Source organism: Oncorhynchus nerka, linkage group LG15 (genome assembly GCF_034236695.1).
Source record: "Oncorhynchus nerka isolate Pitt River linkage group LG15, Oner_Uvic_2.0, whole genome shotgun sequence".
In the NCBI taxonomy this organism is placed as follows: domain Eukaryota; kingdom Metazoa; phylum Chordata; class Actinopteri; order Salmoniformes; family Salmonidae; genus Oncorhynchus; species Oncorhynchus nerka.
In genome coordinates, this window is record NC_088410.1 from 41353521 (window position 1) to 41378144 (window position 24624).

At 42.6% G+C, this 24624-nt stretch overlaps 1 protein-coding gene across 2 annotated transcripts in view; it reads left to right on the forward strand.

Annotated features, from left to right (window-relative positions):
- The window catches only part of LOC115142672 (heterogeneous nuclear ribonucleoprotein L-like), a 49264-nt gene that overhangs the window by 13577 nt on the left and 11063 nt on the right, over nt 1–24624 (forward strand). The window contains exons 1-6 of one of the 2 annotated variants that reach the window (XM_065001598.1): nt 9760–11054; nt 14248–14366; nt 18127–18364; nt 21198–21283; nt 23940–24036; nt 24150–24222. In XM_065001598.1, the coding sequence (XP_064857670.1) occupies nt 10971–11054; nt 14248–14366; nt 18127–18364; nt 21198–21283; nt 23940–24036; nt 24150–24222 (697 nt within the window). In that variant the 5' untranslated portion in view covers nt 9760–10970. Of the gene's footprint in view, nt 1–9759; nt 11055–14247; nt 14367–18126; nt 18365–21197; nt 21284–23939; nt 24037–24149; nt 24223–24624 lie in introns of those variants that run through there. The other variant, XM_065001597.1, reaches the window with a different exon arrangement.

The window sequence follows — 24624 nt, forward strand, 5'->3', positions numbered from 1 at the left end:
CATATAGAGGAAACAGTGATGCGTTATAATTTATTGGATGGCGCACTACCTTCGAGTGGGCAAAAGTCCAGAGTCCCGCTGGGGTTAGGTTGTCATTGCGTTAATGCTAGTTAGCATTGTCTTGTGAAAATACCTCTTAACTTCCTTTATACAGGACACAGAGACATAAAAATGGTATCCACGGGTTTATCTGACTCTGGGGAGTAGATACAGAGCTTCATTGCCAAAATCAGGAACTATCCCTTTAAGGCGCTGTGTGTGTGTGTGTATGGGTGCGTGTGTGTCTATTACACTGCAGGGTCGTGTGCTCTCCCAATTGCCCTCCAGATGATTGTTTGAGAGAATAGCCATCTATTTAATGAAGAAGGATACAAAAATAGCCTCCAGCATCAACTCAAAGGGCATTAAGGATAGGGATCACACTATAGCCCTTTCTTGAGTTGTGTTTGTGTCTGCTGTGGCCTTAGCCTGATGACGCTAACACTGTTTGAACATGTTGATTACCGTGGCTGCGGAGGGGAGTTGACATTGGCCAATGCAATGCAGTATTTTTCTGACAGCTGGCTTCGAAGGCGTCCCTAAGTGATGCATTGTGCAGGATATTGCTTGCTATGCCCATACTCTGCAGTTCTGGGTTGAGGAGTTGAAAAGATTGGGCCGTGTGTTTGTGTGGGTGTGGATGTGTGTGCGTGTGTATGTGTGTGTCTGAGAGGCACACACACACACACCAAAATTGATTGACAAATAGACGAGTGGAGATCTCCTCTCCTGTGTTCAAGGACTTTGGGAAATTATCTACTTACATTTTTTTTTTTGGGGGGGGGGAGTGCCTTTAATTGAACCAAATGAACAATGGTCCATCTTTTCTCAAATGAAAGACTTGAAGCAAACCTCTGTTTTGTATACCCATCCTTAGTTTGTATATTTCATGAAGAAGTTTTAATGGAAGGATATTGTCCCAGAGTGCCTGAAACACTAGTGTCCACGTTCTCCCTTGACCTGAAAAAACACAGATAGGTACTGGCAGAGAACAAAAGCTTCAAAATGCCGTCTTGTCTCACCTTCTGGCCTCTGGAATTCTGCCTGAAATACTAATTTGTCCAAAGCAGGAAAGATGGTTGGGTTCAATATCCTGTGTATGGTGCAGACCTGGGTTCAAATACTATTTGAAATCCTTTTAAATACTTAATCTTGACTGAAACCACACCCATCTGGCAATCCAGGCAGGCTAGAGGAAACGCTTGAGGTATTTGACTAGATGTAATAATACTGGAACCCAGGTCTGGTGGTGTGAGCTAGGCTCTCTTTATCTGCCTCGTCTTGCCTTGTCCATCAAATAAAATACCATTTTGAAATTGTCACAACCAATAATGCAGTTCAAGAAATAGAGTTAAGAAAATATTACTAAATAAACTAAAGTTTTTAAAAAGTCACACAATAAAATTACATAAAAATAACGAGTCTATGTACAGGGGGTACCGGTACAGAGTCAGTGTGCGTGGAAACAGGTTAGTCGAGGTAGTTTGTACATGTAGGTAGGGGTAAAGTGACTATGCGTAGACAATAAACAGCATGTAGCAGCAGTGTAAAAACAAAGGGGGTGGGAGGGTCAATGTAAATAGTCTGGGTGGCCATTTGATTAATTGTTCTGCAGTCTTATAGCTTGGTGTAGAAGCTGTTAAGGAGCCTTTTGGACCTAGACTTGGCGCTCTGGTACCGCTTGCCATGCGGTAGCAGAGTGAACAGTCTATAACTTGGGTGACTGGAGTCTTTGACCATTTTTTGGGCCTTCCTCTGACACCGCCTAGTATATACTGTAGGTCCTGGATGGCAGGAAGCTTGGCCCCAGTGAAGTATTGGGCCGTACGCACTACCCTCTGTAGCGCCTTACGGTCGGATGCCGAGTAGTTGCCATACCAGGCCTTGATGCACCAGTCAGGATGCTCTCGATGGTGCAGCTGAACTAATGTGACATGGGGGTATCAGAGAAGAAGGGGGTTGAGGGGGTTTGTTGCATGAGGAAACAATATAAAATATTTAACCAGGATTGTTCTAACAGAAATGGGGCCCTTCCGAACCCAAGTGGCGAGCAGAATAATTGAATATGACGGGGGCATTTAATTTGTCGGCTAAACCACATGCTTGATTGGAGAACGATCCAGAACCATTTTTTATTTTATGTGATTAAAGTGTGTCAAACATTTGGCATATGGGGACTTCATGGCATAATATTCTCGTTGTAAACTGGTTTTCTGGTTGAGGAGACATCATATAACCATATTACAAACAATTACTACAACTACAACAAATTATAAGAACTGCTACTACGCAATGGTATCTACATTTAGGAACCAATTCATGTTGTATCTTTGTTATATACGTATATGACTCTCTATATAATCTTCAAATTCAGTTTCAAATGTGGTTATGCAGTCTCTACTACCCGCCTACCAGGTTTGCTCAATAAAACAATGTTAATAGTTCATGACCAAAATATATTAATTCAAATGTGGTTCCATGCAGTAGAAGAGGAGCCTTGTTTTCATGTCATCCCCAGAAAAGTAATCGCTTTTGACAAAAGAAAGCCCAAGATATTTCACACTACTTGCACCTCCTGATTTTCTTCCATTCTATCCGACAGCCTGAAGGAAATCTTCATCTGACATTTTATATTTACACACTATTCCCTATATAGCACACTACATTTGACTAGAGCCCTATGAGCCCTGGTTAACAGTAGTGCAATATATAGGGAATAGTGTGCCATTTGGGACGTGCACCTGAGACATTATCAGAATGGTTAAATTAATGACGACTCTCGAAAAACCGCACTAAAACAAATGTTCCCTCGTCAGATTGTTTGTTCTGTGGAACCCTGGCTGTTGGCGAGATAAATTATGCATTACTTCTGCCTTGTTAGCCCTGTTTGTGCAGCGTTTGACCTGGCAAATGTTTACCGCTCTCATTTAGCGGTAGCAGACAAGGCCAGGTTTAATGAGAAACATTCTGGAAGAGGAGGACGTAAAAAGAAATGAGAGATTAGTTAATGGCCCTCGCTCGGCAAAACCAAAATGCCTGTTAGTTGCAAATCAACGGGTGCCTAGAAACTAAGTAGCAAGCACTGATGATGAATATGTATGTTAAAATTGTAATTATACATACATCCGTCCTTGATCGAAATGTCACTGAAAGGGATGTGTCAAAGCTTGTCACCCCCTCACCCCTTATTCCTCCCCCCCAAAAGTGGAGATCCTGTTGCTATGGAGATGGAGAAAAGGGCAAGGGAGGGGAGCGGGGGGTGGTACATAAATGCCCTTTGCCGCGACTATGAGATAGCTGTTCTCCTGTCATATCCACTCTGTTCTGTCTGATGGTGGTGGTAGTGTGTGTGTGCGCGAGGGGTAGAAACATAGTCGTCTCGCCTGGCACGGACGATAAAACCGCCGACCCCCTACTAACGTCATGTGAAACAAACTGCCACAATGATTAATGCCACAGGCTTTACGGTTGTCAGGGATGTTTCACTGATGACCTACAGCTAGCATCACCCTCTGCTCTACTCTGCTGCTCTGGTCCCAAAGGCTAAGTGCTAGTGAGCTAGCTAGCAATGACAACAAAAATAACCTGTTCTCAATTTAATTCTAACTTTGTGTGGGGAACTGCTTTGAGACAGTTAATGTGTTATAAAAGGCCATCTTCCAACTCAGCCCAACCTGAACGGAAAGTGATGCGTGAAGAGACTGTCTGGCCCGAATGGTGACTGACTCAGCAGAAAACCACATCCAGCCAGTGACAGGAGAGGTCGTGCTTCAGCAGGCAGGGCATTGCGGTGAGCATAGAGCCAGAGCGAATAATCAATGCCGTAAGGTTTTCTCCTTGCATTTGGGCTGGCAGGCTGTGCAGTTAGAGAAAGTATTGGATATTTGTAGCTCGAAGTCGATAATCTGTTGGTTTCTAGATTGGTTCCTCTCTAATGAAATCTCTACCGTAGATTTTATGGTGTAGATCAGCGTGTTCCCAAATATTTTGTAGTCCCATACCCCTTCAAACATTCAACCTCCAGCTGCGTACCCCCTCTAGCACCAGGGTCAGCGCACTCTCAAATGTTTTTTTTTTACCACCATTGTACGCCTGCCACACACACTATACAATACGTGTATTAAACACAAGCATGAGTTCTTGTCACAACCCGGCTGGTAGGAAGTGGCAAAGAGCTCTTATAGGACCAGGGAACAAATAATAAGAATTAATAATGTTGCTCTTTATTTAGCCATCTTACATATAAAACCCTATTTGTTCATCAAAAATTGTGAATAACTCACCACAGGTTAATGAGAAGGGTATGCTTGAAAGGATGCACATAACTGCAATGTTGGGTTGTATTGGAGAGAGTCTGTCTTAAATAATGTTCCACACACAGTCAGTGCCTGTATTTAGTTTTCATGCTAGTGTGGGCCGAGAATCCACTCTCGCATAGGTACGTGGTTGCAAAGGGCATCAGTGTTTTAACAGCGCGATTTGCCAAGGCAGGATGCTCTGAGAGCAGCCCAATCCAGAAATCTGGCAGTGGCTTCTGATTAAATTACATTTTCACAGGGCTGCTTGTTGCAATTTCGATGAGTCTCTCTTATATCGGTAAGTAGACTGGAGGCAGGGCATGAAAGGGATAACGAATCCAGCTGTTTGTGTCGTCTGTTTTGGGAAAGTACCTGCGTAATTGCACACCCAACTCACTCAGATGCTCGCTGTATCAGATTTGACATTATCTGTAAGCTTGCGTTCATTTGCACACAAAAAAATCATACAATGATCAAAAGACCTGTGTGTTGTCCTTCTTAATCATAGCCTCAATTTTGTCCCGTACATTGAATATAGTTGCTGTAATTCTAGATTCAGATCATTCAGGCGAGAAAAAACATAAGATAGGCCAGTTATGTGAGAAACTCGTCATCATGCAGACAAGTGAAAATTATGGTTGGTAAAGAAAACTTTAATCTTGTCTCTCAATTTAAAGAAAAACGTGTCAATACTTTGCCCCGTGATAACCAGCACTCTTCTGTATGTAGTAAAATTGTTACATGGTCGCTGCAGTATAGGTGGATGCTGCAGTGTAGGTGGATGCTGAAGTATAGGTGGATGCTGCAGTATAGGTGGATGCTGAAGTATAGGTGGATGCTGCAGTATAGGTGGATGCTGCAGTATAGGTGGATGCTGCAGTATAGGTGGATGCTGCAGTATAGGTGGATGCTGAAGTATAGGTGGATGCTGCAGTATAGGTGGATGCTAAAGTATAGGTGGATGCTAAAGTATAGGTGGATGCTGCAGTGTAGGTGGATGCTGAAGTATAGGTGGATGCTGCAGTATAGATGGATGCTGAAGTATAGGTGGATGCTGCAGTGTAGGTGGATGCTGAAGTATAGGTGGATGCTGCAGTATAGGTGGATGCTGCAGTGTATGTGGATGCTGAAGTATAGGTGGAGGCTGCAATGTAGGTGGACGCTGAAGTATTGGTGGATGCTGCAGTATAGGTGGATGCTGCAATGTAGGTGGATGCTGCAGTATAGGTGGATGCTGCAGTATAGGTGGATGCTGCAATGTAGGTGGATACTGAAGTATAGGTGGATGCTGCAGTATAGGTGGATGCTGCAGTATAGGTGGATGCTGCAATGTAGGTGGATGCTGTAATGTAGGTGGATGCTGAAGTATAGGTGGATGCTGCAGTATAGGTGGATGCTGAAGTATAGGTGTATGATGCTGTATAGGTGGATGCTGCAATGTAGGTGGATGCTGAAGTATAGGTGGATGCTGCAGTATAGGCGGATGCTAAAGTATAGGTGGATGCTGCAGTATAGGTGGATGCTGAAGTATAGGTGGATGCTGCAGTATAGGTGGATGCTGAAGTATAGGTGGATGATGCAGTATAGGTGGATGCTGCAGTATAGGCGGATGCTGCAGTATAGGTGGATGCTGCAGTATAGGTGGATGCTGAAGTATAGGTGGATGCTGCAGTATAGGTGGATGCTGCAGTATAGGTGGATGCTGAAGTATAGGTTGATGCTGCAGTATACCCAAGTGGCGTCGGGAGCAACTGCTTGCATGCTCGTTACCACTATGTCTCCCTGTCATGACTTTTGCGCCATCAGTACACATATCAACACATCTTGACCACCAAAGTCCATTTGATGTCACAAAGCTGTCCAGTACAACTCTCCTGTTGTCCTGGTTTCCAGTGGTTTGCAGAAGAGGATGTCTTCTTTAAATGACCCCCCCATAAACGTAACGGACATATACCAGGAGCTGTGCCAGGCCGGCCACATCTGTTGACTCATCCAGCTGTAATGCATAGAATTCACTGACTTGTCCCAGCCATATCCACGGCAGCAGGAAGAATGAAGTCCTCCACAATAGTATGGGGCTTGCCTGTCCTAGCCACTCAGTAGCTCACCATATAAGACGCTTCTAGCCCCTTCTTATTAATGGTATCTGTTGCTTTTATACACGTCTTACTACTCAAAAGTCATCATAATTCTCGCTCAAAAAACTCCTGTGGCTTATTTTTCTAATTGGCATGTTTAGTTTCTAAATGTCTGTGCAAGAGTGACGGTTTCATCGAGTTGTGAGATAGTACTTTTGCACATATAACACACTGTGGCTGAGGAAAGGCACTACTCCCAATATAAGTGAACCCCAGATCAATGTAGTTCTCATCATATTTGCGATGGACCTATGTCCCTGTCTGTTGTTGGGTGTTTTCCCTGGTAAGGGGGCAGTAGCTCTTCAGCTGCATCAGATTCCCAACTGTCAGTGTCCATGCTAACTGGGCTAGCAACAAATGTAGAATTACTGATGCTAGCACTGAATGTGCTTGTGGAAGCAGAACAACTTGTGCAGTTGACAGGTGCAGGTGTAGTACTGCTGGTAGTAGCAGTACTACCAGTAGAGCTGGTATGAGTCTCTATGGAGACGGGCCTTACTTTTTTTTGGACCATTTATCAATTTTAGAGAAAAGGGAAAGAGCAGGAGCTACTTTTGGCTCCATACGGACCGTTAGTGGAATTCCCGCGAGAGAGTAACGGTTAATGTGATTGGATGTTAATTATTTGACTAGGCTACCTGTATTTGACATTGTGTTGTTATTTTGCTGAACACTAGATGGTTTATTTTTATTTTTGTCAGTGAAACGAGGCTACTCAGGCGAGACAAAAACATCACCCAAATGTATAGCCCTGTTTTATTTGGCGTATCCCCCGACGGCATTGGTCATACCCTGGGGTACGCATAAGGCGGTGTAGACAGTGTGTAGACACACACTCTCTCACATACACGAACATACACACACATAACCTGGCACACATACATGCTCTCACAAATGCACACTCTTTCTCTCTCTCTCTCACATACATACACATAACCTGGCACACATACATGCTCTCACAAATGCACACTCTTTCTCTCTCTCTCTCACATACACGAACATACACACACATAACCTGGCACACATACATGCTCTCACAAATGCACACTCTTTCTCTCTCTCTCTCACATACACGAACATACACACACATAACCTGGCACACATACATGCTCTCACAAATGCACACTCTTTCTCTCTCTCTCTCACATACACGAACATACACACACATAACCTGGCACACATACATGCTCTCACAAATGCACACTCTTTCTCTCTCTCACACACACAAACATGCACATACACACGCGTGCACTCTCTCTCTCTCTCTCTCTCTCTCTCTCTCTCTCTCTCTCTCTCTCTCACACACACACACACACACACACACACACACACACACACACACACACACACACAAACAGTATGTCAACCCCTGTATCTAGCCTACAGTTACACCACACTGTTAAACATGGCTAAGTGTCTATTCTCTGACAGAACCCTGTTTGCCCTAAGTTGCTCTTTGAGTGTCTGCATCATTCTAAATATAACATGTGCGAGTGGAGAAGAGATATCTGATGCTGACACCTGATGTTAAAGTGCACACTTTGCTTAGAAGGCTGCTGGAGAGGTTAGTTGTTTTTGGGGATGGTTTTGTCAAATGATTCTATATTGAACCCTTTTGAGACAGTTCTATAACATCTAAAAAGGATCCCAATCAATAATGTGTGTGTGTATGTGTGGATTGTAACAATGGGTTCTTGAGATGTGCTTTGTGGCAGGCAATGGTTATATCTACACTAGAATGGTTTTTAAAGTGTACTTTAAAGAGCCTTTAGCAGATTTATCCCAAAAAGGTTGCTCAAGCATGCGACAAACCAAAGTGTGTGTCTGTGTGTTTAGTGTTGGCAGATGGTTGTCTCCCAGGTTTTGTACCGTATCGTGAGATGAGGTAGTATGGACTCACAAAGCCTTCAATTCAGCTGCCGGAAACAAGGTCGAGGTCTGCATCGAGCAAAAACTGCACGCTCTCGTGCTTTTGCTCATGCTAAGGTGTTAGTGGCAAAGCTTAGGAAGGTTGACATTTTGTTATTTCGTTGTTGTTTTTACCATTTTGAGTGAGGGGATTTTCCGACCGCAACTGCTGACTGTTCAGATAAACCAAAAAAAGGACTCGGGTCTTAGCGGGAATTAGCGGGTCTCTCGGACGACAGAAGAGGTACTGTTTCAACATCACAGGGAGTAAAGCATGTATCAAAAATTCAAATAATAAAAAAATAAAAAAATAAACACTTTCTGAGAATATTGCTCAATAGGGCATTGTTCTGCAGGGTGTAAAGCCAGAGGGACATGGCTTGCATAGCAGTAGAGGTGGAGTAAGTGGTGCAACAGCCTTTGATGTAGCTATGTCTCAGATCAAACTGCAAAACAGAGCCGGGGAGATGTGTATCCTGTTGTGTGTGTGGCCTGCTAGGCCCTCTGCTGCTGTGTTCGTCTGGATGCTGTTTCACAACAGCAGCAGCATTAAGCCTGTCACTGCGGCTGAGCCTGAATCAGTGGGAATTGTCATTATCAGCTACCGTGGGAGAGGAGTGTGTGAACAATGTGAACAGGTACTGTTTACAAATACAAGAGTGCTTTAACCTCTTGTGACATTGCATTTTATCTCCTCGGCTGGCTGCACTGGATTCATGGGATGAATTGTTGCTCCAAGACCCCATTTCTTGTGGGGACAGAACTTTTGTCCACGTTTCCTCAGTGCTATTTTTAAAGGAGGGAAGAGGCAAACTGCAAGTGTCAGTTGGTGAAAATAGCTTTGCACGTGGGACTGACAAAAGGGGCCAAGGTCTGTCTAGGTGTGAGAGACAGAGAGAGAGAGAGATGAAGGAAAGGAAAGAATGAAAGAAATACAGACAGAGTGAAAGAGAGGAAGGAGGAGGAAGAAATACAACTGAAGACAGGAAGAAAGTCTAGACAGTAAGAAAGAGGGAACAAGGAATGAAAGAAATGGAAGAGGGAAAGGTGCAGAGAGACACGTTCAGTTTTGAAGACACCCTTGAAAGTTCGGGTAGTTAAAGTAGTGGTAGGTATGCCTGACTGTGTTCAAGTGCAGGCATCAAAAGAAGACAGCTCAGATATTTTCCAAACAAGCAACTGCTCGAGAGCCACAAAGCAGCTTTGAAATAGTTTCTATGCTTAATTTTACCCCAGCGAAAAGCACACCAGTTATTCTGTTATTCGTCGTCTGTCTCGGCGCGTCATAGAACTGCACAAAAGAAACTTGAGTATTTCCTTTACCACTGTGACAGGCGGCAGTTTTGCATGTCACCCCCCCATTTCCTGAGCATTAAAAAGATCTTCAGGAAAGGGATATGAATATATCAACGTCTTTACAGGAGCTTGTTGAGCTACATGTTGCTTTCAGAATGAATTGACGCTCTACTTCAGACAAACACCGTCCCTGGATTGCGGTTGTCATTTCTAGGGCGTTTTTGAGTTGTTTTCAGGGACGTTTTGCCTGCGTCCTGATTCTCCACACTTTTCCAAAAGTGTGCACTCACACACTCCCCGTTATGGATGTGAAAGCTAATGATCGGTGTAAACATTGGCTGTAGGGAGTTTCCATCATTGTTAAATCCATGGAAGAAAGTGTGCAAGTGCATATTCCGGGAGAAGGGTGGTGAATCGGGACAAAGCCTATCTATCTCTCTTTCTAGATAGGCTGGGGGGTAAGAATGTGGTCAATTGTAAACGAATATCATCTTAAGCACAGTGCCTGTCGGCGAGGATTCAATTTGTCTCTGTGTCTGAAGTAGAGCCGTGCGGGGCTCGGCGTTGTCCCAGAGCGCATGGAGGGTTAGACTAGGCGGGAGGAATTCGTTGCGAAGGACAGCTCTCGTAATGAACCATCCTGGGCTCCTGGAAGAGCTAGCTTCGAACAAAGAAGAGGGCCAAGTAATTGGTTGCCTCAGGAGTGCTGTGGCCCTTATCGATGCGGTTTCTCAAAACCGGTCTACGGTGGAAACAAGGCAGACCAAGTAGTCTGAAGAATACAGCGTCAAGACAGTCTGATTACAATTACTGTTAGCTTATTTTCTTATGTATTGTAGCTCCAGTGTCATCGGGGTGACATGTTTCTTCATTCCCACAATTTGCATCCATTTGGAAGATATATAAGAATGGATGCTGTAACCTGTTCACCGCAGCTGCTGCTTTTTTTTAACGTTCATTGTGATTTTGAAAAGAAATCTCATTACTTAAAATTGGGCTGAGGTCATTCATTCATCGTGAAGTGGTTTTAGAGTAATTTCATATTGGCCTTCCCAATTTCACTCCTCTTGTTTCATAGCGGCTTTTAGTGGATCATTATTTATTTTTAAAAATGTTGTGTGCTGTTCATCATTGTTTGTAATCTGTTTTCCGATTTAATTGGAGACCAAGAAAAGCTTGTTGCATGTTACAGCGTTCAATTCGCAGATGAATTGTGTAATTTTTAGGTATTGGCTTTTGGTGCTGTTGCCAGATTTGCATTTTCATGGTTGGTCTGTGAAGCATATAAGCAATGTTGGCAATGACTCAGGACAGTTTTCTTTTATATTTCAACATTTTGAAATGCCTGAATAGCCAGTCCAACATGGATGTATCAGTGAGTATTCAGATATGGTTTTCTTCTACTTTCAATTCCCCTTGTATTGTCGTATGTAAGCATTCATGAATGTTCAAACAGCTCACAAAGGTGTTGTGCAACAGTTTACAAAGTGATTCTCCTGCTCTGCCAGTTGCTATTTCAGAAGTCCTTCCCCTAGAGGTTTTTATCATTAGCATATTTTCCTCACTTTGAGAAAAGTGTGAAGGGCGTGTGAGTTGTGAAGCCACTGTAAAACAGGTGTGAAGAACTACGGATTAACAGCCTGTGCTGCGATTTAACAACATCCAGCTGCAAGACAAGGCTTTCAGTAGTGTTAGGTTTAAATGATGTTACATTTCATTTGTTTGACAGACCAGGATATACAGTGCATTCGGAAAGTATGCAGACCCCTCTCTTCCTTCCTCATGCGTATATTTCCTTCCTTTTCTCTCTTTCACCTCTGCCGGACAACGAACCCTCTGAAAATCAGTAGTTCTACTGAGATTTCCATATGTATTCAGACCCTTTACTCAGTACTTTGTTGAAGCACCTGTGGCAGCGATTACAGCCTCGTGTCTTTTGGGGTATGACGATACCCGCTTGGCACACCTGTATTTGGGGAGTTTATCCCATTCTTCTCTGCAGATCCTCTCAAGGTCTGTCAGGTTGGATGGGGAGCATCACTACACAGTTATTTTCAGGTCTCTCCAGAGATGTTCAAGTCCGAGCTCTGTTTGGGCCCCTCAAGGACATTCAGACTTCTCCTGAAGTCACTCCTGCATTGTCTTGGCTGTGTGCTTAGGGTCGTTGTCCTGTTGGAAGGTGAACCTTCGCCCAGTCTGAGGTCCTGAGCGCTCTGGAGCAGATTTTCAACAAGGATCTCTCTGTACTTTACTCCGTTCATCTTTCCCTGAAAGACATCCCCCACCGCATGATGCTGCCACCACTATGCTTTACCGTAGGGGTGATGCCAGGTTTCCTCCAGACGTGACACTTGGCATTCAGGCCAAATATTTCAATCTTGGTTTTATCAGACCAGATCATTTTGTTCTTTAGGTGCTTTTAGGAAAACTCCAAGCGGGCTGTCATGTGCCTTTTACTGTGGGATCTTCAAAAGGTTCTACGATCCTCGAAAGGTTCTACAGCTGCACCATTGAGAGCATGGTTGCGTCACTGCCTGGTATGGCAACTGCTTGGCCTCTGACCGCAAGGCACTACAGAGGGTAGTGTGAACGGCCCAGTACATCACTGGGGCCAAGCTTCCTGCCATCCAGGACCTCTATACCAGGCAGTGTCAGAGGAAGGCCCTAAAAATGGTCAAAGACTCCAGCCACCCTAGTCATAGACTGTTCTCTCTGCTACCACACGGCAAGTGGTACCAGAGCGCCAAGTCTAGGTGCAAGACAAGAGGCTTCTTAACAGCTTCTACCCCCAAGCCAAAAAACTCTGAACATCTAGTCAAATGGCTACCCAGACTATTTGCATTGCTCCCCCACAGCACACCACTGCCACTCTCTGTTGTCATTTATGCATAGTCACTAAAATTAACTCTACCTACATGAACATACTACCTCAACTAACCGGTGTCACCGCACATTGACTCTGTACTGTCACCCCCTTGTATATATTGTTATTTTTTACTGCTGCTCTTTAAATACTTGTTATTTTGATCTCTTATTCTTATCCATATCTTTTGAAACTGCACTGTTGTTTAGGGGCTCATTAGTAAGCATTTCACTGTAAGGTCTACATCTGTTGTATTCGGCGCATGTGATTAACAAAATGTTATTTCATTTATATAGACAGGTGTGTGCCTTTCCGAATCATGTCCAATCAATTGAATTTACTACAGGTGGATTCCAATCAAGTTGTAGAAACATCTCAAGCATGATCAACGGAAACGGGATGCACCTGAGCTCAATTTTATTTTTCTTATATTTTTTTTCACCTTTATTTAACCAGGTAAGCTAGTTGAGAACAAGTTCTCATTTACAACTGCGACCTGGCCAAGATAAAGCAAAGCAGTGCGACAGAAACAACAACACAGAGTTACATGGAATAAACAAGCGTACAGTCAATAACACAATAGAAAAACAAGAAAGTCTATATACAGTGTGTACAAATGGCATAAGGAGGTATGGCAATAAATAGGCCACAGTAGCAAAGTAATTACAATTTAGCAGATTAACACTGGAGTGATAGATGAGCAGATGATGGTGCATAAGTAGAAATACTGGTGTGCAAAAGAGCAGCAAAGTAAATAAAAACAATATGGGGATGAGGTAGGTAGATTGGGTGGGCTATTTACAGATGGACTATGTACAGCTGCAGCGATCGGTTAGCTGTTCAGATAGCTGATTTTTGAAGTTAGTGAGGGAAATGTAAGTCTCCAGCTTCAGCGATTTTTGCAATTCAATTTCGAGTCTCATAGCAAAGGGTCTGAGTACTTATGTAAACAAGGTATTTCTGTTTTTTATTTGTAGTGAATTTGCTAACATTTCTAAAACCTGTTTTCGATTTGTCATTATGGGGAATTGTGTGTAAAATCAAATAACATTTTATGTGCGCAGAATACAACAGGTAGACCTTACAGTGAAATGCTTACTTACACTGTAAGGTGTTGTATTTGGCGCACGTGAAAAATGAACTTTGATTTGATTTGATTTTACACACAATAACCCATAATGACAAATCGAAACAGGTTTTTAGAAATGTGTAGATTGATGAGGGCATTTTTTCATTTAATCCATTTTGAATAAGCTGTAACGTAACCAAATGTGGAAAAAGTCAAGGGGTCTGAATACTTTCCAAATGCACTGTATTTGCTTGCCGGTCTGTAGGTGGCCCTCGTGTCAAGGAATCTGAAGAGGCTGAATTTCCTTAGGCCTCAATAATGAGTTAAAATGTTTAAAAAATGTTGATTGAAGTCATTCAAACCAAACCAACATTGCTACAAAACACAAACAAATGAACTATAAACATGCAGAAAACAGCGTTAAGGCATTGACAAGGGAACATTCTGCAATTCCGTGCACTCCAACAGCATGTCAACGGTGCTCAGTGCCAGTGCAGACGAGGGCTTTGGCGTTTGGTTACATTTCCGTTATGTTAAACCTTCTTTGCTGTGAAAGCGGCCTTCGTATGTACCTTGTGGTATACCTCATTTGACCTTTGAACCCCATTTGACCGGTGTCCCCCCTCTCTCCTCCAGGACAATGGGGAGGATGCCCACAGGATCGCCCCTTCTCCGGTGGTCCACGTGCGGGGGCTCTGTGAGTCAGTGGTGGAAGGGGACCTGGTGGAGGCCCTGGAGAAGTTTGGCAACATCTGGTAGGTGATGTTTCTTGTTGTCTGTTCTGCTTTGAGGGACATGCGGCAATCTTTTGCCTCATTTCCATTACATGGATGCCTGTGCATATGATTATTTTAAATGTGCTATAGAACTGTAGTGCATTACAAAACTGTATTCATAGTTCAGAGTGGCACTTACTGTGAGTTTTCACTTACCAACTATTATATTACTAAAATCAAATCAAATTTTATTGGTCACATACACATGGTTAGAGGATGTTATTGCGAGTGGAGCGAAATACTTGTGACTATACATTTGAGTTGGTATTCTAATACTATTATGCTTCTGAGCAGCTCACTGATTGAATGCATCAACAGAATGTATTGAGATGCATATTTTTTCCCTGTGTGCAGTTTGACTGTTTTTCTCCAACGTAGCTAGTCGGACTGGACTCGTTGTCCTGTTAGAATACAACTCCCTTTTTCTTGATTTTTAATTTTTTTTATCTCCCATTAGCCATTTCTTGGGGAATCAATTTTGAATCCATTTAAATCTAATAACAATCTCCCAGTTATCATATTTCTCGTAGAACAAGGGCCATTAAGGGCTTGGAAAACATTAACGTGTGCCATTTAGGACCTGTATTTTTAGCTCATGTCTGTCCTCTAAATTGCCTGCTTTTAACATCAGACCACACATGTTTACTCAAGAGTATAGCTGCTCAGGGGACCAACATATGATATTCTTACTGCGTGGACTGCCTGAGGAAGCCTCATTTGGGGCACTCACACAACGGGGAATACACAGCAGAGGCCTATTTGCAGAGCCCCTTCACGTTCACTTAGAGAATCTAGAAAGTTTTGATTTGAAGTTGAGGTGAATTTGGGTGAAATTTGGAAAAAGACAATGACCCCGTAGACACGTTTAAGTTGCACAACTGATGTACAACACATTCGACGCAACGGTTGTGACACAAGGAAGAGTTTTTCTGCACAAAAGTATTGATACACACGTTTTGCGGAGACACCGCACAATGGTTGTGTAGACTTTTTTTATGCAGACAAACTCTCCATTGTGTCACAAACATAGCAGTTGTCTCACAACCATTGTGTCAAATGCGTTGTACATCAGTTTTACAACCTTAGTGTGTACGGGGCCAATATGCCTGTGATTATTGTAAATATCTCTCTGCCTCCATCCATCCCAGTGTCACTTGATATTTCCGTAACTCGGAGGGGTCACCGCTTTGAGGATATTACGGGATGTGGATTTGATTGCAAAGGACTTGACTTGCGCACTGGTAGAGTAGGTTTCCCGGTGCTGTAGTCGGAATTGAGATCAGGCGAGGTTATTTTTAGGTCGGTGCAATATCGATATACTGTAGACTCCTCCGAGAACGCCTTAGGCAGACATATTGTGACACGTTGAACGGGAGCTGTCAGCTCCACTCAAACAGTAGCCTCAAAGACAGCATTCCGATTAGAATGATGGGGAGGCTTTATTGTGCAATGTTATTTATGGGGGTGGAGTGTCTGCAATTTAAGTAGCGCATTCTCTGGTACTTTTTGTTGTTCTTTCAAAAATCAATAAGGTATATATTTTGGGGCCTGCGGGTATAATGCATTATCATGCATTTATAATGCAGGGATGACCACCTTATAATGTCTTATAATCACAATCATCCAATACCAGCCATTCTTAGTATATATTGTAAGATACTAGCTGGATGAATAGTTGTTGACTGTAAAATAAAGCATAACCAGAGGGACATTTTATTTTAACTTATGTTGAACTCTTTCTAGTTCAACAGAAATAGAATGCACGGTGAACAACAGCACCTCCGGAGAGGTGAGAACTATAAAAGAGTTTGGTTTCTATCTGGGGTCTCTTCACAAATGTTGAGTTACAAAGCAATAACTTCAGGTGTGTTTTGGGGTTCTGTTAGACGAGACAAATTCTCACACGAGCATCCAGTTTTGTTTTACCATCTCTGCATGGGAGTCTGGTATAAGAAAAACATTGAGATGTCTAACTAGGGAACTGGGGGAGCTAAAATTGAATATGGGCCACTGAGTGAAACACTGGCTAGGTCTTCAGTGTGTGGGGACGCTTACTGTGTATGAATGCTGTCTCTGTTTCCTGTGGCAGGATGTAGATGATTCCCGAATGCTGATTCTGATCAATATGATTGTTGCCAAAGGAGAGCTGTGTAAAGAGAAACATATTAGCTGTAGGGCTTGTTGCTTACTAATTCTAAAGTTCAGGACGATAGTATGGTTATGGATTGTACATCAATGGAAGAGGATGTCTTCCTCCTAGGGAGTTTTTTCCTTTTGCTTGCTTTTTGGGGGACTAGGCCATGTTACTGTAAAGCACTTTGTGACAAATGTTGTTGTAACACCTCCCTCCCAAACTCAATTTTGTTATAAAATAAACTAGAATTTTCTTTGGATTGTTTGAGAACAAACAACATGGATTGTTGTTTGACAATCATCAAATGTCTGTAACATGCTTCCTAATCGATCTATTGACTGATTATTTTTATTTGATCATTAAAAGTGGCTGCTCCAGCCAGATACAACATCACATACATAAAACATGATTGAGGATAAAAACACATTAACGCCCTGAGGTTTATTTCCATTCTGGTCCTCTTTGGCAGCAAGATGGCAGGTACTGTAGACTCCAGGTAGTTTCCAATATCACTGTTTTCAACAGATATTGCAGTCTGATTATTTTTGTTGAGTGTTGCACAGCATCTGACAAAAAGGGAAACCGTTTCTCTGTCATGAGACAAAAGGACAAACCCGCACGACAATCGTGTGCCGTATTCCATAGATGAAATCTCAGAACCCATAACCACATTCATGCTAAGTAACGTAAACTCACGTAAACTCGTACATCGTCATCGTCTTGGTCTGTACAATTGCCCTTATGTTAGCGCCCCAAAAACGTAATACTTCCAAATCAACTGTAATGTCAATACCATTGTAAAGCACAATTTCTCCTCTTTCCAACAGAATCAATAACATGACCTAAACACTGCCCGTTTCTGCATAATTCAAGCAGGCAATGAGCCCCGTCGGGTCTTTTAAAAATGGCGGGTGGGGAAGCGAAACTAATGCGTGATAGTGAGAAGGAGAGATGTTGTGTGGGAAAATTGCTTTTTTTCACTAGATCTGTCCAACTTATCACCTTATCGCCTCTAAAATGTAAATAAAACACTATAAAGAGTTTATATAATGTGTCATTACATACCTATTTGAAGGTTTGTGTCGAATTTGAATGGGGTTTTTAGCACGGTGCTAAAGTGATCTTAGAAGTAAACAGCGGCTTTGAGATTGATGATCGCTTGCAATGATGACGGAAAAAATTACTAGGTATCCCCCCTTACCCCCGTCACTGTCCATTTCTTGTTTTTAAAGGATGATAGAAGTGCTATACACCTGGTGGAGAGAGATTGTAAGACAGAAATAGTTGCTTTATCCGTGCTCTACGTTACGACATGACACGTCAAGATGTAACGGAGGGTCAGTTTTTTTACTTTTCTCCAATACTATAGAGCCATTACCATGTCGATCAACGCTTGAATAGAAATGTAGTTCACACCCCAGATTTTGAAGTCAAAGTTTTCTTTGTAGCCTCGTTTGAATGTTGCGGTTGCGCACATTTGTACGGAATGGGGTGAGTTTACGTTAGCTATCAACATTTTCTAAATTTCGTCGGTCACCAGAGGTCAGCCTCGATGTTGCGGTGGGTTACTAATTGTGTCTTTGTCATTGGGTCTTCCTTTGACAGCTACGTCATGATGATGCCGTTCAAGCGTCAGGCGCTGGTGGAGTTTGAAGCCATGGAGAGTGCCGACCAGTGCGTGACATGCGGTGCCAACGAAGCGGTCTACATTGCCGGCCAGCAGGCCTTCTTCAACTACTCCACCAGCAAGAGGATCACGCGGCCAACTAACGCCGATGACCCCAACAGTGGCAACAAAGTCCTGCTCCTCTCCATTCAGAACCCCCTCTATCCCATCACCACTGTAAGTTCATGAACTTCATGCCAGTTCAGTGCAATGGTTGAGTTTACAATGTTGACAATAGTTTAGTTCACTATGGTTTAGTTTACAATGGTTTAGCTTTCAATAGTTTAAATTACGGTAGTCAACCCACTGGGCACAAGCTGGTTAAATCAACGTTGTTTCAACGTAATTTGTCAACATATTGTGATGTGGAATCTATGTGGAAAATTACATTGGATTTGAAAAAAGTAATCAACTGTCATCAAATGTGGTTTTGAGGGGTGTCATTTCAACCACAGGATTTTGTCATCGTGGTAACCAATTTTCAACATAGACAAACCTTGTATAAAATATGTTGAATTTGTACAAATTACAACAACGTCATATTTTCAACGTAATATCCACTATAAGAAAAAAACAATAGGCTGGGCAGCACCTCCTACTGGACAGTCGATCTATCTACAGCTATTCCTTCAGTCTCCCATCCAGGGTTTTAACCAAGCCCTGCTTAGCATTGATATATGTCACTCACTATTAACCATAATATAATAATATATATGCCATTTAGCAGATGCTTTCATCCAAATCGACTTACAGTAATGCATGCATACACTTTACTTGTGGGTGGCCCTGTGGATGGTCCAGGGACTCGAAGCCACAATCCCGGCTTTTCAAGCGCCATGCACTACTGAGACGACTCTGGGTTTATAAGCGCGGGAATCGACTCTGCCGCTCGAGCATGCTTTTGCGGCACAGTCGATAGCACGCCGGGCTAGAAGGTCGAGGGTTCGAGACCTGCTCACTGCTGTTTCATTACATTACATTCATTACATTACATTACATTCATTACATAACTGAGCCATACAGGACGACTTCGTTGGCGCCGCATGTCGGACACCGGTCGGCACTGTCCGTGGCTTTAAACTCCATCAGCGCCTGGCGCTTGAACGCCATCATCATGACATCGCTGTCAAAGGAAGAACCGTTGACAAAGGCACAAATTAGTAACCCGCCGCAACATCGAGGCTGATCTCTAGTGACAGACCAAATTTAGAAAATGTAGATAGCTAACTAGCATGGAACGTGGTCATAGGTTCAGAGATTACACCTACAGAATACGGCGCACGATTGTCGTGCAAATTTAGCGATTCTGTCTTTGCCAATGTTTCTATCGTGAGAATGATTGTTGAGAAATCTCATTGTTGCTATGAAAGTCATTCCAAAGGGTAGGGTCACAGAGAGGGTCACAGAGCAAATGGAATGTAACCATACTTTATCGATCATTCTGTGTATCATCAATGACGCTATTTATGTCTATGAAGCATTTGGGACGTAATCAACAGCTGTTGTTTAAATTTAGCCCAGGATTCAACAAAAAATAGACAATGCATGTACGCCTAGGGTTTCACGCTTTGGTTTATTTTGAAATGGAATCTATGAGTTAATCGTGCTATCCAAGCAGAAGATGCATCTCCTTCAAATGTTGATATTTGGTTGTGTTGACAACCAAACACAATTCAATATCGCTTTGGCAACACGGTAAATAGCCTATTAACTTGTCGACAAGTTAACAAATTATATGTTGGATTCACGTCTCTATCGCAACCAAACAATACAAGTTAAAGACTAGAATAAAGCCAATGGCCCAAATGGAACTATCCAAGCAGTAGATACATATCCTTTAAATGTTGATATTTGATTGCATTGTCAACCAAACACAATTCAATATTTCCAGTAAATAGCATAATGTTAAGGCTATCTTTACAAACTAAAATAACAGTATTTATTCAACCTCAACATGAGTAACACATCCAAGACTACATTTTGAGTTTACTGTAACTATAAATGTATTCTTATAGAAAGCGTTCAGGGTCGCAGGTCTGTAGAAATCTTAGCAATTGCAATAATAATCTGTACAAAAACTCAAACGCCATTTATCCACCATGTTCTTTAATGTAGTCTCAGGTTACTGCAATCTAGGTCATGTGGTTGTGCTATTAGATCAAGCACAGTGATAACACACTAGGTGAACTAAATATCTGACATTCCAATTTGAACTTTGGTGTGCTTTTAAAAGGATGAAAGTGCGGTGAGAACACGTTGGGAATTCAACAAACTTTTGGCCGTCTTTTTGAGTGTGTGTAAATAGGTTGGAACCACATTGATCAACGTATCTACCAAATATTACCCAATTCTCCACGTTGAAATGACGTTGTGTGCCCAGTGGGAAGCTTGCAAGGGTTTTTGTTGGGTTTAGTTTACAATGGTTTAATTTAAAATAGTTTAGTTCACAATGGTATGGCTTACGATAGTTTCGTTCATAATGTTTTAATTCATGATAGGTTTGCTTATGATGGTTTAGCTTACAGTATTTTAGCTTAGGATGGTTTAGTTCACGATGCAATGGTTAAATTTGTGATAGTTCAGCAATGGTTTTGGTCACAATAGTTAACAATGTTTAAGTTCAGAATGGTTTAACTTTACAATGGTGTCGCTTACGATGATTTAGTTTACAGCGATTTAGCTTGGGTTTCCCGAAAGCCTTGTAGCTAATGTGGCATGTTATTTATCTCGACAACCCAGCTGCTCAGCCACAAGAGAGTAACGTAAAGTCTAAAATGTATGTTTAACTGACAGCCAATGAACAAATATAATCAAAATGAACAAATATGAACAAATATAATCAAAATAAGCCAGATTAAATACTTTTCGACGTGCGTTGTTGGTCTGGGTCATCTAGACAAATACCACATGAACTACTAAGCTTTCAGGAAACTCACCCCTGAATTGCGACTTATTATTGTGCTCAGTTCGGCATTAGTCAGAACCCTGTCGTTGCTCTTCTGTCTTCTAGGATGTTCTGTACACAGTCTGCAATCCCATAGGCAACGTACTGCGCATTGTCATCTTCAAACGCAATGGAATCCAGGCCATGGTGGAATATCCTTTCTGGAGTCAAGCTGGGCTACTGCAGGCGTGCGTGTGTGTGTGCGTGCGTGCGTGTGTGTGTGTTCGTGCATGCACGGGTGTGTGACGAGGATGCATCTACTGTGGATTCATGTACATGTGTGTGGATTCAGGAGTCTGTCTGTATGAGTGATTTTTTGCGTACATGTCTGTGTATGTCTCCCTGTGGGTTTGTGTGAGTATGCACACCTGCATCAGTATGTCACTTTGGAGTGGGAAACAAGCTGTCAGTCAGTGCTGGCCCCACACAGAAACACAGAAACACACACATGCACGCACGCTCACACACACACACACTCAGGCTGTAAAAAGCTTCAGAGTAGAGGAGCAGAACCCACTCCACTCGACCGGGTCCTCGAGAGCGCTGGAGCAGCATTCCAGCGGACGAGATGGCCCTTCGTCAGGATGACTGTCTCTCGGCATCACACACACTCCTGGCACACACACATCTAGCATGAATAAACACCTGACAGCATCAGCGCTCACTTATGTGTCGGAAGCAGTGTGTGTGTGTCTATTATGGTTTGCACACCTCCAGTATGTGTAGTGGGTTAGAGGCCATATTTCAACACACTTTTCATTATGCAAGCCTTATATCAACCTTATATCAACCTTATAACAACCTATGTAATATTTAGCATGTTGTAGGCCAGTCAGTGCATATAGTTCTGGAGTGTGAACCACATTTGCATTCAGTTTTTGTATCTTCTTGGAAAAATAATCAACAATGGGAAGTACTTTTTAACTGATATACTGAAGTACTGATATACCTAGTTCATAGTAGACTGTTAGACTGTGAACTCTCCTTCCAGACTCACATTAAGCATCTCCAATCCAAAATTACATCTAGAATCGGCTTCCTATTTCGCAACAAAGCCTCCTTCACTCATGCCGCCAAACATACCCACGTAAAACTGACTATCCTACCGATCCTTGACTTCGACCATGTCATTTACAAAATAGATTCCAACACTCTACTCAGCAAACTGGATGTAGTCTATCATAGTGACATCCGTTTTGTCACCAAAGCCCCATATACTACCCACCACTGCGACCTGTACGCTCTCGTTGGCTGGCCCTCACTACATATCCGTCGCCAAACCCACTGGCTCCAGGTCATCTATAAGTCTTTGCAAGGTAAAGCCCTGCCTTAACCTCAGCTCACTGGTCACCATAGCAACACCCACCCATAGCACGCGCTCCAGCAGGTATATTGCACGGGTCATCCCCAAAGCCAACACTTCCTTTGGCCGCCTTTCCTTCCAGTTCTCTGCTGCCAATGACTGGAACGAATTGCAAAAATCTCTGAAGCTGGAGTCTTATATCTCCCTCTCTAACTTTAAGCATCAGCTGTCAGAGCAGCTTACCGAACACCGTACCTGTACACAGCCAATCTGTAAATAGCACACCCAAATAACCTCATCCCCATATTATTACTTAACCTCTTGTTCTTTTGCACCCCAGTATCTCTACTTGCACATCATCATCTGCACATATATCACTCCAGTAGTAATGCTAAATTGTAATTATTTTCACCTCTATGGCCTATTTATTGCCTACCTCCCTACTCCTCTACATTTGCACACACTGTAATAGATCTTTCTAAATTTCTTTTCTGTTGTGTTATTGACTGTACGTTTGTTTCTGTGTAACTCTGTGTTGTTGTTTTTGCCGCACTGCTTTACTTAATCTTGGCCAGGTCACAGTTGTAAATGAGAACTTGTTCTCAGCTGGCCTACCTGGTTAAATAAAGGTGAAATAAAATAACATAAATAGACATTTGATAACTAATTCCCATATTGTTCCCTTATTTGTAGTTGCATTGTAAAGCAATGGGCCTCTGTTTATATTTACTGTCTAGCATTATAAGACATTTCACGTTGTCCCCAAGTTGGCTCATTATGTGGATCATGTACAGATATCAGTCCAGTTTCTTGCTAATGGTACCACTAGGAGCAGAGATTGGCCAATGGAAACTCAGGAGACAAGGGATTGTTGTCACTGTTGTTTCAGGTTCGGGGTTTTATGGGAGATGGATGCTTAAATCCCCTGTTTTAAGACAATTTGGCCCACCTCAATTAGATTTCAATTAGATTATATTACCACAGCCATTTTGGACCTTTTTATGCTCTTAGGTTTTTATACTGCATTTTACTTTTACTACCAAATTTGCATAAAGATCTAGCCATCTGCATTTTACTGGAACCAGAGCAGCTTGATCAGATTTCATGATGGTTAGAGACAAGAGTCACTCAACCCAGTGCAACTGTGCTTTAGAGTAGCTGGAGTAGAATAGGGCCTTGTTCAAACAGATGAGTGATTACTTACAAGGAAGCGAGGGAGGAGAATGCTTTTTAGGAGGATTTGAACCAGGCCCTATTCTATAAACAAATCTGCAATCGCTGAGCTGATTACAGCTTCGCCGAAGCATAACTTCATTGGGCTGAGTGACCTAAGAGTATGCGAGCAGCCTTAGTAATCTGCAGGTTTGGCTTGTGGTTCTTTGCTCCATCTCCTATGTTATTGCCTTCTGGTCATTTGTGATTCTACACTGATCTATTCTGTTTGCAATGTTTTGAATTATTCCACTGAGATCCTCCTAGTTGCTCTTCCTTAATGGTGTCGCCACGTTCGAAACTGTCAAAAATGCCCAGAAGGCAAAATCAGCACTCAACGGAGCAGACATATACGCCGGCTGCTGTACCCTGAAGATAGAATACGCTCGGGTAAACACACTCACAAACTCACATACACACACAGTGCTCACACACACTCCACCAGGATTCCTGTGGACCCCTAACACACATGCACCGGTGCTCTGCTCTCTCTCCCCATGCAGCCCACGCGACTCAACGTCCTCCGCAACGACAATGATAGCTGGGACTACACCAAGCCCTTTCTCGTCAGGCGAGGTACGATATCCTTCCTTCCTGCTGAATCTCTTCATGTACTAGGGTCGTATTCATTAGGTAGCAAATTGAAGAAAACGGACTAGAACAAGGAGAGACTACCAGGACGTGTCCAATAAGAAACGCACATTTTAGTTCTCCGTTGCAAAATGTTTTAAACTATTCTCCCGTTGCAGCTCTAATGAATACGACATTTGTGTGTGTGTGTTGTGTGTGTGTTGTGTGTGTGTGTTGTGTGTGTGTTGTGTGTGTGTGTTGTGTGTGTCACTTCTGTTTTACAAAGAGCTGAAATAAAAATATGGTGAGCAGAGCAACCCTCACATCTGTAGCCGTGGTTGTCAAACCATTTCAAAACCATTTCAACCTTCACACTCCTACAGACGCATAATCAGTTGAAATGGGCTG